At 52.2% G+C, this 15,776-nt stretch overlaps 1 protein-coding gene across 3 annotated transcripts in view; it reads left to right on the plus strand.

Moving 5' to 3' along the window:
- The window catches only part of ADAMTS17 (ADAM metallopeptidase with thrombospondin type 1 motif 17), a 406,748-nt gene that overhangs the window by 387,466 nt on the left and 3,506 nt on the right, over positions 1-15,776 (plus strand). For all 3 annotated transcript variants that reach the window (XM_027520979.1, XM_027520980.1, XM_027520981.1), the window contains exon 22: positions 15,004-15,181. In XM_027520979.1, coding sequence (XP_027376780.1) covers positions 15,004-15,181 — 178 coding nt within the window. The remainder of the gene's footprint in view (positions 1-15,003; positions 15,182-15,776) is intronic.

A 15,776-nucleotide genomic window follows, 5' to 3' on the forward strand; every position in this document is an offset into this window, starting at 1 on the left:
GGGCTCAGCCCTCTCACATCCTGCCTGGAAGCGGAGGCGCCTCAGGGGCTCAGCCCTCTCACCGTGGGCCCCAGTTCAACCAGATGGTCCCAGTCTCACCAGCTGAATTCACTTTGTCTCCCAACTCCACACCTGCTGGTGACCCCATATGGGATCCACTTAGAAGGGCCCTGAGAACCCCCAAAACAGGAAAGAGTGCCAAGGGGACCCATGCATCCTGTAGTGGGTTTGGTCACCAGCCGTTGAGAGAACCTCCTCAGCGGTTGGGAGTCTGTCCCCAGGCAGACACAGAGGTTCTGTGGGCAGACAGAGCATCATTGTCCCCAGAGCCCTTGGGCGAGGGCTGGACAACACTTGATGGGAAAGCACAGGGCCCTGGGGTGAGGAAAGGAGGACATCTCCCAGAGCCTCAGGGCAGGGGGGTTCAACAGCATTCAAGTGAATGAAAGTTCCCTGTAGCTATTCCTTCATTCATTCGTCTGATATCGTTGACACATACCCAAGGTAGATACCATTGTCCCCCCGAGAACCTTCCAGGAGTGTTCTAGAATCTTCTTCCAAACGCTGTTTCTCCTGTCTGATTTTCTGATGAAAATTTCCAATGAGAACCTGGAGCGTGTTTGTTTCCTTTTGGTCTCAGTAACCGGAAGCTCCCCATTTGCTTCCATTGATATCTATGCTCTAAGGCCGTATGCTGGTGGGAACAGTTTAGAATCGATTGCTAACAGTTAAAAAATGGGAAATTTCACCTGGCAATCTGGATTTGGGCCTTTCTACAGAAACCTGGCAACCTGGCCTCCATCTGCACATGGCCTTTGTGACCTGGGGCCCAGCAGGGGCTGTTGCGTCTCCCCAGGCTCCTGCAGGCCCTTTGGGCTTTAATTTACCTGTCTGGCCAGGCAGAATAGTGTTATCTGGATTCCATATGTCCAGGTGTGAATTAGAATAAAGCTATTGTTATTTGAAGGGTCCTGGTGGTCACATCCTGAATGCAGCCTGTACCGCTAAAGGGCGACTCCTGTGGTCACGGGTGTCCTTGGGCAGGAGGAGAGGTGAGGAGGGATAAGCCGGGCCTTGGGGGTCTGGGGCCCCAGCCTTGGTTCCTCTATGCAGTGACCCCTGCGCGCCCAGCCCTCTCCCGTGCTGATCCTTGCTTAACAGAAGGAGCGGAGGTGCAGAGAGGTTAAGCAACTCTGCCCCGGCTCTCTGACAGAGTCCAGGCTCCTGAGCCCCAGTTCAGAACTCCGTCCACCGGGTGGACACATGGTGGGGTCCTGAGTCCCCGTGGTGGGTGCTCTGTGGATGAGCCTTGCCAGAGCTTCTAATAACTCTGGATTTGAGGACCAGATGGGCATTTTGTTTTCCTGGGCGCCATAAGCCCCCTGGTCCCAGGAGCAGTGGAATGTCCGAGGATGGATGTGAAGAACACCGAGGAGCTCAGCGCAGCACTTGGCCCCTCCTTGGCCGAGGACATGGGCGCACATTCTGGCAAACTGCCCCCCACACAGCCCACTGCACATGGCTTCCAGGGAAGTAGAGCCTTTCTCTGGCCTTCACCTTCCTAGCCAGGCCATGAAGCATAACGCCTCCTGGCCTTCCGGACTCTAAGATATTAGAAGGCTGCAGTGCCTGCTTTCTGCCACAGCCAGCTTGATCAGCTGGGCAGTGAGAACGAGAGAGACCAAAGGGATGTGCAGGGCCTCTGTCCAGGGCTGGTATCCAACGGCTTTGGATTGGTGTGCATCCAGCCTTTGGGGCAAGCCCTGGACTAGTGCCAGCCACCCCCTCCCCAGCAGGTCTGGCCAGAGCCAGGGCCCAGGGCAAGCTCGTTCTTCCCAGCTGAGAACTATAGGGACGCTGACTTGGAAGGTAGCATGTGTGTGTTTGTGTGTGCACGTGTGTGTGCACACACTGGAAACAAGGGTCGGTGGGGACAGCGACCGCATAGACCTGAACCGTGTGTGTGTGTGTGTGTGTGTGTGTGTGTGCGTGCGTGCGTGTGCACACACTGGAAACAAGGGTTGGTGGGGATGGCGACCGCATAGACCTGAACCGTGTGTGTGTGTGTGCGTGTGTGTGTGTATGTGTGTGTGCACACACTGGAAACAAGGGTTGGTGGGGATAGCAACCGCATAGACCTGAACCGTGTGTGTGTATCTGTGTGTGTGCACATGCACGTGTGCACACACTGTAAAAATGGTTGGAAGAGACAGCGACTGCATAGACCTGAATCGTGTGTGTGTGTGTGTGTGTGTGTGTGTGTGTATGCGTGCCTGTGTGCACACACTGGAAACAAGGGTTGCTGGGGATGGCAACTGCATAGACCTGAACCGTGTGTGGGTGTGTGTGGGTGTGTGTGTGTGTGTGTGTACGCATGTGTGCACACACTGGAAACAGTGGTTGGAGGAGATGGCGACCGCATAGACCTGAACCGTGTGTGTGTGTGTGTGTGTGTGTGTGTGTGCACGTGTGCACACACTGGAAACAAGGGTTGGTGGGGATGGCGACCGCATAGAACTGAACCAGGAGACCCCCACCCCAACTGTTTGCTCACCCCTACCCCCTTCTGCAGCGCCCACCTCTGAGTGTGCTGGCACATGCCCTGCCCCCTTCCCAGCACAGGAGAAGAGATCCGCCTATTGCTTCCCTGTGTCTGCTCTGGAGATGTGGGACAGATATGAGTCCCATGGGGCCCTCATTCTCACTCACTGGGTGACTGCACTGATGGAAGCAGATTCCAGGGGATGGTGGCCCCCTAACATTTTCACTTGTTCAGCCTGGATTTGCTTTCTGATTGATAGGTTATTTTGGAAGTGAAGTCGCTCAGTCATGTCCGACTCTTTGCAACCCCATGGTCTGTAGCCTACCAGGTTCCTTAACCCATGGGATATTTCTAGGCAAGAGTACTGGAGTGGGTTATCCTTTCCTTCTCCAGGGGATCGTCCCAACCCAGGGATTGAATCCGGGTCTCCTGCACTGCAGGCAGACACTTTACTGTCTGCGCCATCACACAATTGGAGTCTGATGCACTTTCAATCCAGTCATTGTGGGTAACCCTCCTCTAACCGGCATCCAGACCTCCCACATGCCAGACTTTGAAGGCAGCAAACAAGTTGCCCAGAAGGAAAGTGGAAAGAAGTCCAAGCCCTGTTAGACCCCCGGTGCAGTGTATCTGGATGCTTTGACATCTTCCTTCCAAGCAGCCTCCCATCACTTGACCCAGAGGTGCTGCTGAGAAAGATGAGCCTGTCTCCAGGGAGATGATGGACGGGCCAGCCCAAGGACAAGCCACAGGTACCGTCCTGCACTTCCTGAAGTGAGCAGGACCAAGCATCCATTCCTCCAGCTGGGTGAGGGGGCCTGAGAGCCACATCTAGAGCCTGGCTGAGGCAGGGCGGGCTTGGAGGGCATTCAGGGCCCCTTCCCCTCCCCCATCCTCAGCAAACGGCTGAACACTAACTAGAGACCTATCCAAAAACCTGCTTCACTTTCCCAGCCCTGCTGAGGGCATTATTATCGCTCTGCTCTGTTTGGAAACTGCCTTGCAGCTGCCTGCCCTCCTGGGATATAAGCTATTTCCAGATCTGTGGGAATCATTGTTTTCTCCCACTAAATGCTGAGCCTACGTATTCAACCTGCTGATAGAATGAGCGAGGGGTGGGGAGTCAGGGGTGAGGAAGAGAGTGCCCCTGAAACTGGGAAAGGAGGAAATCACATTTCTTTCTAGAGCAGCATGACTTTTGATCAAAAGTTGAGATGTTACAGTTTCAAGACCAGAGGCATTAATCACAACTGAAATAATTAGAAACAAATTATTCTGGAGGGATTATAATAGATGGTGTTTTAATGAAGACCACTGACTCTTTTAAGAGTATGTTCCCTTTTACCAAAAAGATCAAAGTGGCCATTGACTTCCTGGTGCTGGCGGAGGTGCCCTGGAAGGGGGCTGGCCTGACTTGAGGCCTTGGTGGAACCCCAAGTGTGCTGCTCACACCTGAGCCCCAGCATGTCCCAGAGGCCTTGGGAGACCAAATGAAGCTGTAAAAATGCACATGCCCACAGTCGCAGAGCCCCAGGAAGAAGTCAGGGAGAGCGTCTCATTCAAACAGGGCCATGTCAGTGCCTTCCCAGAACAGCAGTCAGATACCTTCTGGGGTTGTGGGCAGAGGGATGGGAGCTTGAGTTCCATGGCCTTAGAAACAGACAGACCTGTGTCATGAGGGGGCTTGTTCCAGAGAGCTTTTCACCACTTCTGAAGCCTGCACTTCCTGTGCTGGGACCTGACGGCTCCCCCAACCCTGCAAAGCTGGCCTACGGGGCCAGTCGGGGCACCCACTTGCCTGCAGCCAAGTTCAGTGTGGTTCAACCAGCATTTCCTGAGCTCCTGTTGTGTGCCAGGCTGTGCTGGGCACTGAGGGGACAAGATGGACAGTGCCCAGGAGATCCAGGAGACAGAGAGCCAGCTACAGATGCTAGGCCTCACTGAGTCCCCTGGCAGGTATGAACACAGCCCCTGCCGGGGGGCAGCCCTGAATGGAGTGCTAGTAGAGAGTGATGCTACTTCTGCTGGGCCCATTGACCGTGGTCCTGACATTCACCAGGTCTCTAGAATTTACAAAGCATTTGCACTCACATTCTCTCATTTGACCCTATCCCCATTTTACAGGTGAAGAAACTGAGGCTCAGAGTAGTGATGTGAGATTTTTTTCTGGAGGTCACATAACTAGAAAATGGCAGGGCTAAGAGTCCGGTCCTTGCCTTCTGGCTCTTAATCTGTCTTTCCTTTAAATGCATAATAATATCAGAGGCTTGGGTTTTTAATTTGAAATGGGAAGGAGATGAACTATTATATGCCTCAGCTCTAACCAGCATAATCATAAGCTTGTTGTAAAGTCACATATTTATCCACTCTCTCTCCAACTCACCAATCAAAACCTGCTCTCCCCAGGGCTTTGAATTAGTCATTTATACTGTAGTATCAATCTGTTGTCTCTACAGACGATCATGCATGTTGTCTCCCTTTATTTGTAAAATAAGCAGTTGAGTCCTAATTAAAAGAAATTTGAGCATCCAAGAGCAGGCATGAAAGGCACTGGAGATACCAGGGCTCTTTTCTGGGACGTGTGAAACTGTATAACAGAGACAGCCAGCACTCTGCAAGCGGGTGAAAGTGAAAGAGTTAGTTGCTCAGTTGTGTCTGACTCTTTGTGACCCCATGGATGATAGCCCACCAGGCTCCTCTGTCCTTGGGATTCTCCAGGCAAGAGTACTGGAGCAGGTTGCCATGTCCTCCTCCAGGGGAGCTTCTCTACCCAGGGATCGAACTTGAGTCCCTTAACATCTCCTGCATTGGCAGGTGGGTTCTTTACCACTAGCACCATCTGGGAAACCCACAGAAGGTAACTGCTCAGTCATGTCAGACTCTTGGCGACCCCAGGACTGTAGATCATAAAGTTCCTCTGTCCATGGAATTCTCCAGGCAAGGCTACTGGAGAGGGTAGCCATTCCCTTCTCCAGGGGATCTTCCTGACCTAGGGATCAAACCCAGATCGCCTGCATTGTAGGCGGATTCTTTACCATCTGAGCCACCAGGGAAACCCTGAAGACAGGGATCAGGAAATCCTCCATCCCATGCTGCTCTCAGGAGTGAAGGCAGCAGTGAAATGAAAGTCATCAGACTTCAGTGTTTTTCTGAGTAGGGCAGGAGGGAGTGGGGTAGATTCTCCCTTGGCCTAGAGCATTTTGTCAGGGGGAGCAGAGCTGGCCACTGGGTCATGATGTTAAAGAAAAGTCCATGGCCCACACTTGCTCAGATGAGAGAGAAGAACTTGGTGTAGGGCAGCAGGGTCCCTGGAATTGCCAGGTGAGGCGCCTGCATGGGAGTGAACTGAACGCAGTTGACCCTTGTTCAACGCTGGTTTGAACTACAGGGTCCACTTATACCCAGATATTTTCCAACAGTAAATACTGCAGTGTATGTGGTCCAGGGGGCATCCTCGGACGCAGAGGGACTGAGGACTTGGAGGAATAACCCATGTTGTTCAAGGGCCAGCTGTAGTCTGAAGGCCTCTGCCTTTGCCCCCTCCTTCCCCCTGCTGTGCTTCGTTCACCTTTGTGCTTCCTCAGATCAGCCTCCTTTGTGTGGAATCAGAGGTCAGAGAGTGGGGGTACCTGCCTCACATGCCAGCCTAGGTTTTAACCATAGACCTGGCCACTGAATCAGAGAAGCTGCCATCCCTAAAAAACACTTCAGTTTTGACACACGCTGTTAGTGACCTCAGAGCAGGGCACCTCTGCAGGGTAACACAGGGGCACGTCCCTGCTCTCCCGATGCCATAACCTTGAAGCAGAGTCATCCTTTGTCAGATGGCGTTAGGGGTGCCCACCTCCTAGAGCATCCATATAAGGCCCCTAAGACGCTGGCTGGCTTCGGCATTTTTATCATCATCATCTTCACCATCATTGTCCAGGACACCCAGGGCTCTCATCTCTGGCCCGAATCATGTGTCTTGTAAACTATTTATGCCTTAGGAAATGAGTTCTTTGAATGTGGTTTGAACCCTGCGAAATAGCGCGTGCTCTGACCTGGAGCTCCGCGTGAGGGCAGCATGGCTCGGGGCAGGAGACAGCTGTGCAGCATTTGCTGGACACCTAGGCCATCCTCTGTAGTAGGGGTGGATGGCCTTTCTAACAGTCGCTGAGGAGCTGGGAGAGCTGTGTCACCACACTGGTGGCAGCTTCTGCCCAGGGGCAGACAGTGAACCAGCCCCTGTGGCCCACTCTGTGCTCATGGCACCTGTCCGGAGCAAGAAGCAAGAGCTCTTGGGAGAACCCGTCCTTGCAGGTCACGGGGGTGACCTTGGCCTTCTGGGTACCATAGCATCCCAAACAGAACCTGTAGGTCAGCAGGCTGTGAATTCAGAGACGGGGTGAACCCAAAGCTAAGGCTGAGGTTAGGATTCAAGGATTCGAGGATTTCAAAAACAGTTTGAAACAAAGTATGAGTTGAAAGGGGAACATGTGTGTGTGTGTGTGTGTGTGTGTGAAAGCATTTCTAGTTTCAAGGCAGGAGCAAAGATGGTGGGGATTTTCATCATTGTTTAAACGTGCTGTTTCAGGTTTCAGCAGCTTCTGAGGTTTTTATGGTTCATGCCAAGTCTGGGGGGAAATCTGTCAAAACGTCTTTTGACATTTTACTCTCCCAGGGCCTTTTAGACTCAAGCAGAAAATGGAGTTCCTGTAAGAGTATTCCTTCCGCAGCTCCCTCACTGTCCTGCCCTTCAGAGGATGGCTCGGTGAGAGCGTGGTGCGGGCACATCGTGATGTGAGGGTTCATCCTTGCACTGTTGCACACTCACCCCATCTCCTGCCCACCCCAGAGCCTGTGTCAGGAGCCCCTGCCTGTCCCCCGCTCTGTAGGACCCAGTGCTTGTGTATGTAATAAACATGCCCATTGCGTTTTCCTCTTCCCCGGATTCTTACAACTTCCTTTAGCTGATTCTCACAACATCTCTTCCTGATCTGGTGTCATGTATGGGCTTGATGTCACAGCTGGGAGGCGTAGAGAGGAGCTCACCCTGGTGGAGGTGTCCTGGAGCCGGGCCCCTCCCTGGTGGTGAGAGGTCTGGTCCCGCCCTGCAGGGAGGAGTGTCCGGGAGGCGTGCAGGCCTGCTGGGTAGGGGCCTGGGGCTGCATTGCAGGAGAATGTGGATGCTCTGAGCCTTGTGCTCTGCCTCCCTGCGTACACAGTGATTCTGCACCTGCTGTGTTCTGAGCGCCTCCCCGCTCCTAGTGGCCATTAGCATGAAGATTAAGGAGGACTCAGGAGAACAGGTATGAGCCTCGCGCCCAGCACCAGCAGGCAGTGGGCAGAGTGGGCCCTGCTGCTCTTCTGCTGCCAACCCCACCAGCATCGTCATCGTCGCCACCCACAGGATGGGTGGCAGGTCCCCCAGCCTTGTGTGTGGTGGGCCGCTGCAGGCACTGCTGGAGATGGGGCCTGGGGGTCTGCACTCACTCAGGAAGGAGCTTTCCTGGCGGGTTTATTACTGTTCCTCTTCTGTCTTGGTTTCCTGAGGCTTGGGGAGCCACATTAAACGCTAATGTCAAGAGTGGCTTGAAAAAACTACCCAACAGTGACAGAGAGCTTCACACAAGACCAGATCTGTTTTTTTATAGACCTGTTTGCTTAGTTTTTAAAAGCCTAAAAAATGGCTTCACAGTGATGCCTGGGGCTAATTCGATGCTATCAGGAGACACTGCCGTCTCCTTGCTGTTTACCTAAAACAGGGGCTGGGCAGAGGCCGACAGAGGTGAGAGTCATCGTCTGTGCCTGTGTTACCCTTAATGCCACGAGCTCAGGTTACAGGGGGATGCAGCCCTGCAGCCTCTCTGGAATCACGTGTGTCTTCAGGGCCGAGTCACCCTCTAACTGCTCCTGCACGCCGTGTGGTCGCGCTGCCCTATCATTGCCGAGAGCCAGGCAAAGGTGGATGTCTGCACCTGCTACGCGGGCCAGTGACTCAGGGCACCTTCCCAGGCTCAGGGGACCCCCGGCCAGCTCTCTCTGCTTTTAGACCTGTGCTTGCTGTTGTTAACAATAGTAGCAGCCTTTGTCCATCCCAGACTCCCTGCCAGGCACCTGTTCTAAGCTGTCTTTAACCTTAGAAATCATCCTACAAGAAAGATTTTATTATCCTCAAGCTACAAATAAAGAAGCCAGGGCTCATACAGATGAAGTAACTTGTCCGAGGTCACACTGCCAGTAAGGGGGGATGCAGCTTGCTGACAGGCCTGTCCTGCCCACACTGACCATCCCTGCTGAAACTCCAGCCAAGGAGTGGGTAGGTATATGTGGATTTTAGGCCAGGGCCATTTGAGGCCCTCCCTTGGCCCAGATGAAAATGCAGCAGGCTTGGAAGGTGGCAGCTGCACCAAAGGGTCCTTGGTGGAATTCTCCACTTTTGTGTTTAATTACATAGGTGATTCCATCTCGCTTGGAAAGACAGAAGAAAAAACTAGCCCCACAAACCAGGTGACGACATGGTAAACTTTTTCAGTGGTTTGTCTTCCAAACTTTTATATGGGTACATACAGTCCCACAGGTACTGAACAAAAATGGGATGGTTTCTGTACGGGCTACTCTGTAACCCATCTGTCTCCTCACCTGATGCTCGAAACAGCCTCTCCAGGGCTGGCTCAGCCCCCGTTCCCAGGAGGCTATGCAGACACCTGACATTCTCAAAGGTTCTTCTGAGTGAGCACATGCCGTTCACAGCCCAGAGCTGTGTGAACGGAAGCCCTCAGGACTGCAGCTAAAATCTTGCATAACCCAAAGTGAAAGTCACTCAGTCGTATCCGATTCTTTGCAACCCCATGGACTGTACAGTCCGTGGAATTCTCCAGGCCAGAATGCTTGAGTGGGTAGCCTTTCCCTTCTCCAGGGGATCTTCCCAACCCAGGGATTGAACCCAGGTCTCCCGCATTGCAGGAGGATTCTTTACCAGCTGAGCCACAAGGGAAGCCCAAGAATACTGGAGTGGGTAGATCCCTTCTCCAGTGGATCTTTCTGACCCAGGAATTGAACCAGGGTCTCCTGCATCGCAGGCAGATTCTTTACCAGCTGAGCTATCAGGGAAGCCCAAGTCCTCGAGTCAGATCCCTACGAGGGGCAGCGTCTGCAGGATCTCAGCAGGCCTCACAGCAGCTGAGCATCAGGCCCGGCCCTGCCTCTTGGAGGTGCTGAAAGCCATGAGGACAGATGCTACAGCCTCTGCAGAACTTTGGAGACACCCACTGAGATCTCATAGGGCAGTGCTTTTTACAGACTGGGAAAAACATCAGTGACTGAGCTAGGAAAAATAACGAAGAAATGGTGGATCTGGGCAATCACCTGTTTTTCTGATTCCTGGCCCTCCATAGAAGCTCCATCCAGTACAACCTCGAACTCATACAGGAAGATGATATTCAGTCCGTGGGATGGGGCAGCTGGGGTCCTGTCTCTCCTTTCCCATTCACTACCTGTAACCTTGAGCAAGACTCTGGCAGCTGTATATCTCAGTGGATGGTTGTAAAATGTTCCACACTGTTGTGGAATCCTACAGCTGAGCCCACAGACAGAACAAGCTGCATACAAGAGGGAGGCGTCCGGAGTACTTTGCCCCAGCCCAGCCCCAGAGCATGTTAATAAACAAGACTAAGAACTCTCAGAGGGGAGATTAGTCTTCCAGGTTGCCCCAGGCTCTTGAATTTTACAACGGTCATTGGTCCTTTCACACCAGAGGCTTTGTGAGTTCTGGGTGTGATTTTAGCAGGTCCATAGGATTGAGCCCTTGCCCTGATTGCACATAAATAATAATGACAGCTGCAAGAGGCATTGGGCAGGAAGTGCCCTGCTGGCAGCGTCTGCATACCTCGCAGTCAGGGGGCCCATGAAAGTGAGACCAGAGTCCCAGGTCCTTCTCTGTTAGCCTATGTAGTTTCCTGGGGACCCAGAAACCCCACCACGGCCTACCCACCTCCTTCTCCAGGGAGCACCAGGACAGCCCGCTCTTCCTCCTGCTGTGTCTCCCACGGCAGGTGGCACCCGTGAGCCAAGTCAAGACACCACAAGGCCCAGTGGTCCATCCAGTAGCACACATGGCCCCCTCTACCCCAAGTACCCAGTAGTCATCGGAATGAGGCTTCACACACATGCTTTCCCAGGGAGCAGGGCTTTAAAAAAATTTATGAGCAATTTAAATATAAAAGTCTTTAATGGTGTAGGTGGACTAGTCAAATGCCTACTTAAAATATGTAACTTAGTCATGTAATTATATGTTCATATTTAAAGTTTATATGTTTTAATTTAGAAATACTGCTATTTTCTGTCTTTATTGTATTACGAAGTGGAACCTGATAAAATTGCTATTTCCTGCGGAGTTGAAAACAGTTGAATATAAGCAATTTTGTAAAGTGCATCCGAGCATTTATAGCATCTGTCTTCTTCACCACTCACTCTGCCTTCTGATCCCTTGTTCAGTTTGCCAGTGTGCAGGGCACTGCCATGCCCAGCCACTGAGATGCCACCTTTTTTTGGATGTGCTCTTTTCATTGGGTATTCCCTCACAAGGTTGGCATGGCCTTGCTCTGCAGTGGGTAACCTTGCTCCGTGTTGGCAGGAGTTAGAACAGGCAAGGCTTTGCTCTCATTTGTAGGACTTCACACTGTGTTAGGACCCTGAACCGGGCTTCCCTGGTGGCTCAGACAGTAAAGAATCTGCCTGCAATGCAGGAGACCTAGGTTCAATCCCTGGGTTGTGAAGATCCCTTGGAGTAGGAAATGGCAACCCACTCCAGGATTCGTGCCTGGAGAATCCCATGCACAGAGAAGCCTGTGGGCCACATACAGTCCATGGTGTCTCAAAGGGTCAGGCACGACTGAGCAACTAGCACGCAGGACCCTGGGCCATTTCCTTCACTCACCCTGTCGGTGTGGACTCCCAGTCTCTGCGGATAGCCACTTCCCAGATTACTTTTCAAGTGATTTTTAAACATTTTTACACCACCCTCCCTCATAACTTAACGGATTATAATGTCCTACTTCCAGGAGAAAAAAGCTAAATTTCTTTGCCTCTCTTTTTATTTTAACTCCCAGCTGTTCTTGCTACAAATAATTGAGGGCACCCCTTACCCCTGTCTTGAACTGTGAGAGGTTTTGTTGTTACTTAGGCAATTTATTCTTTTCCAAGAATAATTTTGAATGAAAGGCTTCACTTCTAGTATTTGAGCACACCTCTTACCTCTCTGGGCTTCCCAGATAGCACTGATGATAAAGAACCTGCCTGCCAATGCAGGAAATATGAGACATGGGTTTGATCCCTGGGTTGGGAAGATCCCCTGGAGGAGGGATACAGTCCATAGGGTCCCAAAGAGTTGGATACGACTGAAGTGACTTAGCATGCAGCACATCACCTCTATATAAACTTAATATTTGGGACTTCAGGTGGACATCTGTTCTTGCTTAATTATACATCTGTGCTAAGTCACTTCAGTTGTATCTGACTCTTTGTGACCCCACAGACTGTAGCCAGCCAGGCTCCTCTCCATAGGATTCTCCAGGCAAGAATGCTGGAGTGGGTTGCCATTCCCTTCTCCAAAGGATCTTCCTGACCCAGGGATCAAACCCGTGCCTCTTAAACATCTCCTGCTTTGGCAAGCAGGTTCTTTACCACTGATGCCACCTAGGAAGCTTAATTACACATCAGTTCAGTTCAGTCACTCAGTCGTGTCCGACTCTTTGCGACCCCATGAATCACAGCACGCCAGGCCTCCCTGTCCATCACCAACTCCTGGAGTTCACTGAGACTCACGTCCATCAAGTCAGTGATGCCATCCAGCCATCTCATCCTCTGTCGTCCCCTTCTCCTCCTGCCCCCAATCCCTCCCAGCATCAGAGTCCTTTCCAGTTACACATATTTGTATACAAATACTTGACTACTTCTTTGTAAGAAAACAGAGCTCTGCACACTATACACAGGACCCAGGGAAGAAATCCAGATGAGTCAGAGGTTCTCAGCTCTGGCTGCTTGTTGGAGTCACCTGGAGAGCTTTGAAAAACACTGATGCCCGGTGCCTCCTCCAGGGATACTGACTGATGGGTCTGGGCATCGAGATCTTTCCAAGTTCTCCAGGTGACCCCACGCAGCAGATCCCCAGCCTGCAGCCTCTCCCTCGGGGATGCCCTCCAGGCAGAAGTCACATGGCTGTGGCACCTGTTCTGTGTATCTAGTCTGTGGAAACCTGCTCACGTGACCTCATGCCTCCACAGAGCACCCCTCAGACTTCCCTGTGCTCCTGTACCAACTCCTGAGCTCTGGGGCGGAACCCAGGAATGTGTGTTTATCATGCGTGAGGGATGCATCTCCAAGCTGCGAGCTTCCCCTAATGGCCTTACCAAGAAGATGGGCATGGAGCAAGGCACACAGCCTTGCCTCTCAGGGAGAGCCCATTCTGGTTTGAACGTGCCAGGACCCTCAGCGGAGGAGGTGGGGGAAGGGGACATTGTGGTTTTCCTACGTCGGTTATGGTTTGGAAAGACTGTTCCCCATCAGAGCACTGTGCCCTCTGAGGCTTTCATCTTTCTAAAGTGAAAAAAAAAATTGTGATCTTGTTTGTTAGACTAGAAAGCAGAAGAATTCACCTGGGGCACAAAATCCCCTTTGGGAGCACAGACGATGGCCGCTTCTCACGGATGAAGGGCTCCGCACCGAGCCTGTGCAGGAGGGCTCCTCCCAGGCCCTGGAGAAGGCGCCTCCTCCAGCACAGGCCAGGGTTGACCAAGGGGAGAAATGGGGAGACACATGATGCAGATAGCGCCTGGCATCCTCACTACACGTGGCATTCAGAGAGGCCTTGCTCCCCTCTCACCACTAGGTGCCCGTGTCCGCCCTGGCTGGGCTGCTGCACCTGTGGTCTTTGCTTTATTCAAGTTCTGCAGAGTGCCCTCAGAGCCCTGTAAGCCACAGGTTGTGTGCATGTTAGTGGAGCCCAGATGAAGAGAGTGTGTGTGTGGACCAGGCTCTCTGGCCGGGAGCTGAACAACTTAATGGAGAGATGGTTCTAGGGGCTCCCAGGAAAGCAAGTGAGGGCAAGGAGCTGGCAAGCAGGATTGGGGGAGGGAATCCTGATGCTGGATACCCAGCAGGTTCCCTGTAAAACACTTTAAGGGGCACAAGGGGGAACTAAAGGAAGGGCAGGAGACAGAACACACAGTCTTATAAGGCCTCTCTATGGGAGGGCGGGATGGTCTGCCAAACTCCACTGGTTTGATTTTAGCCATCTGCAAATGCTGGAAATGCCAAGAACTAGGGATTGAGTATCTAAATTGAAACTGTTAGCCCCTGTATTAGTCCACGAATCCATCATGCAAGAAAGGTTGCACATCTTCATTTCCTGTATCTCTATTTAATTCTGAGCCCCACCCTTCCAGCCTTGTGGAAACTCAACCCCATGGTTATTGGGTTCCTCCCTACATCCAGGGCTGGGCAAATGCCTGGGAGCCTTGTGTGGCACAAGGTGCCAGGGACATCCCTGCGATCATCAGGTTCAGTCCCTTCCTGGGTGCCAGCATGCCACCCTGCTCACTATCTGGAGAATTTTAAAGCCCAGCTGGTTCTCTGGAACAGGAGTGAGATGGTGGGAGGTGAAGTGCAATGAGCATAAATTAATATTTCAGCAATGTGTCTTAGTCAGCTCAGGCTGCTGTAATGAAATACCGCAGTCTGGGTGACTTGCATAACAAGACATTTATTTCTCATAGTCCTGGAGGCTGAGTCCAAGGTCAAGGTACTTAGCATATTTGGCTGTTAGTGAGGGGCCACTTCCTGGCTTGCAAACAGGCGCCTTCTCATGTGTCCTCACTCGGTGGAAGGAAAGAACCCTGATCTCTCTCCCTCTTCTTATAAGGACACTAATCTTATCATGGGGGCCCCACCCTCATGACCTCATTTAAACCCAGCTACCTCCCAAAGGACCTACTTTCAAATACCATCCCACTGAGGGTTAGGGCTTCCTGGGCTGCCCACACAGTAAAGAATCTGCCTGCAATAGGGGAGACCTGGGTTCAGTCCCTGGGTTGGGAAGATCCCCTAGAGAAGGAAATGACAACCCACTCCAGTTTTCTTGCCTGGAGAATCCCATGGATGGAGGAGCCTGGTGGGCTACAGTCCATGGGGTCACAAAGAATCGGACACAACTGAGCAACTAACACACACAAGGGCATTAGGGCTTCAACATGTAAATATTTGGAGGTGGAGGGGACCCAGACATGCAGTCTGTAACATCTTGAAACAGTCTTCCATCAGGCTACTAGTATGCAGCCAAGCCCTCTTGTACAGCGATTATTTTAAGCACTTAGGAATGACATGCAGGGGCCAGACCCAGGAGTGGCATCGTCAAAGCCCCTCAGCCCGAGCTCAGCTCCTAGCTCAGCTGTCCCCAGCCCACCTCTCCCTGTCTCTGGCAGTGCTCGTCGACCTGCGGGAAGGGCCTGCAGTCCCGGGTGGTGCAGTGCATGCACAAGGTCACTGGGCGCCATGGCAATGAGTGCCCTGCCCTCTCCAAGCCAGCCGCCTACAAACAGTGCCACCAGGAAGTCTGCAATGACAAGATCAATGTGAACACCATCACCTCCCCTCGGCTCGGTGAGTGCTTCTGCTGAGCCCCCACTCCTGGGGCTGCTGCACCCCCTGGCCAGCGAGTCCCCACTGGTGGTGGGAATTCTGTAAGCCAGAAAGCGTGCTCCATGGGCTTTATTTGAGCTCTGGAGAGGACAACGTGTGTCAGTTCTGGAGAGGATCTGAGGTTTCAGAGATGGAATTTCATTCCTTGTCATGAAAAAGATGCCTCAAACCCTTGAGCCCCTCTCCCAACAAAGGGCAACATGAGAGAATGCTCCTCAAATGTTTTGGGATTCTCTGCATGAAGAAGGCAAAGGAAGGTACTTATTCAGTAAATGAAGGATCTGGGGGTGTCATTTATGAAATCTGGGTGATACATACATGGAATGCTCCTGAAGCTGATGCTCAAGAAAAAGCAGAGGTGTTGACAGATTGGAGCCTTTAATTTGGCAGGGAGCTTTGGTGTGAGCAGTTTGGCCCTGAGTGCTCCAAACCCAGCCCTTTACCTGGCCACATCCCCAGCCAGTGGTGGCCCAAAAAGAAGAATGTCTAGTGATGATCTGATGATTCCACTGAAAGAGTTTCTGCTTTTCCGTATAGAAATCCTTCGGGAACAGTT

This window comes from Bos indicus x Bos taurus, chromosome 21, assembly GCF_003369695.1.
Source record: "Bos indicus x Bos taurus breed Angus x Brahman F1 hybrid chromosome 21, Bos_hybrid_MaternalHap_v2.0, whole genome shotgun sequence".
NCBI classification, from domain to species: domain Eukaryota; kingdom Metazoa; phylum Chordata; class Mammalia; order Artiodactyla; family Bovidae; genus Bos; species Bos indicus x Bos taurus.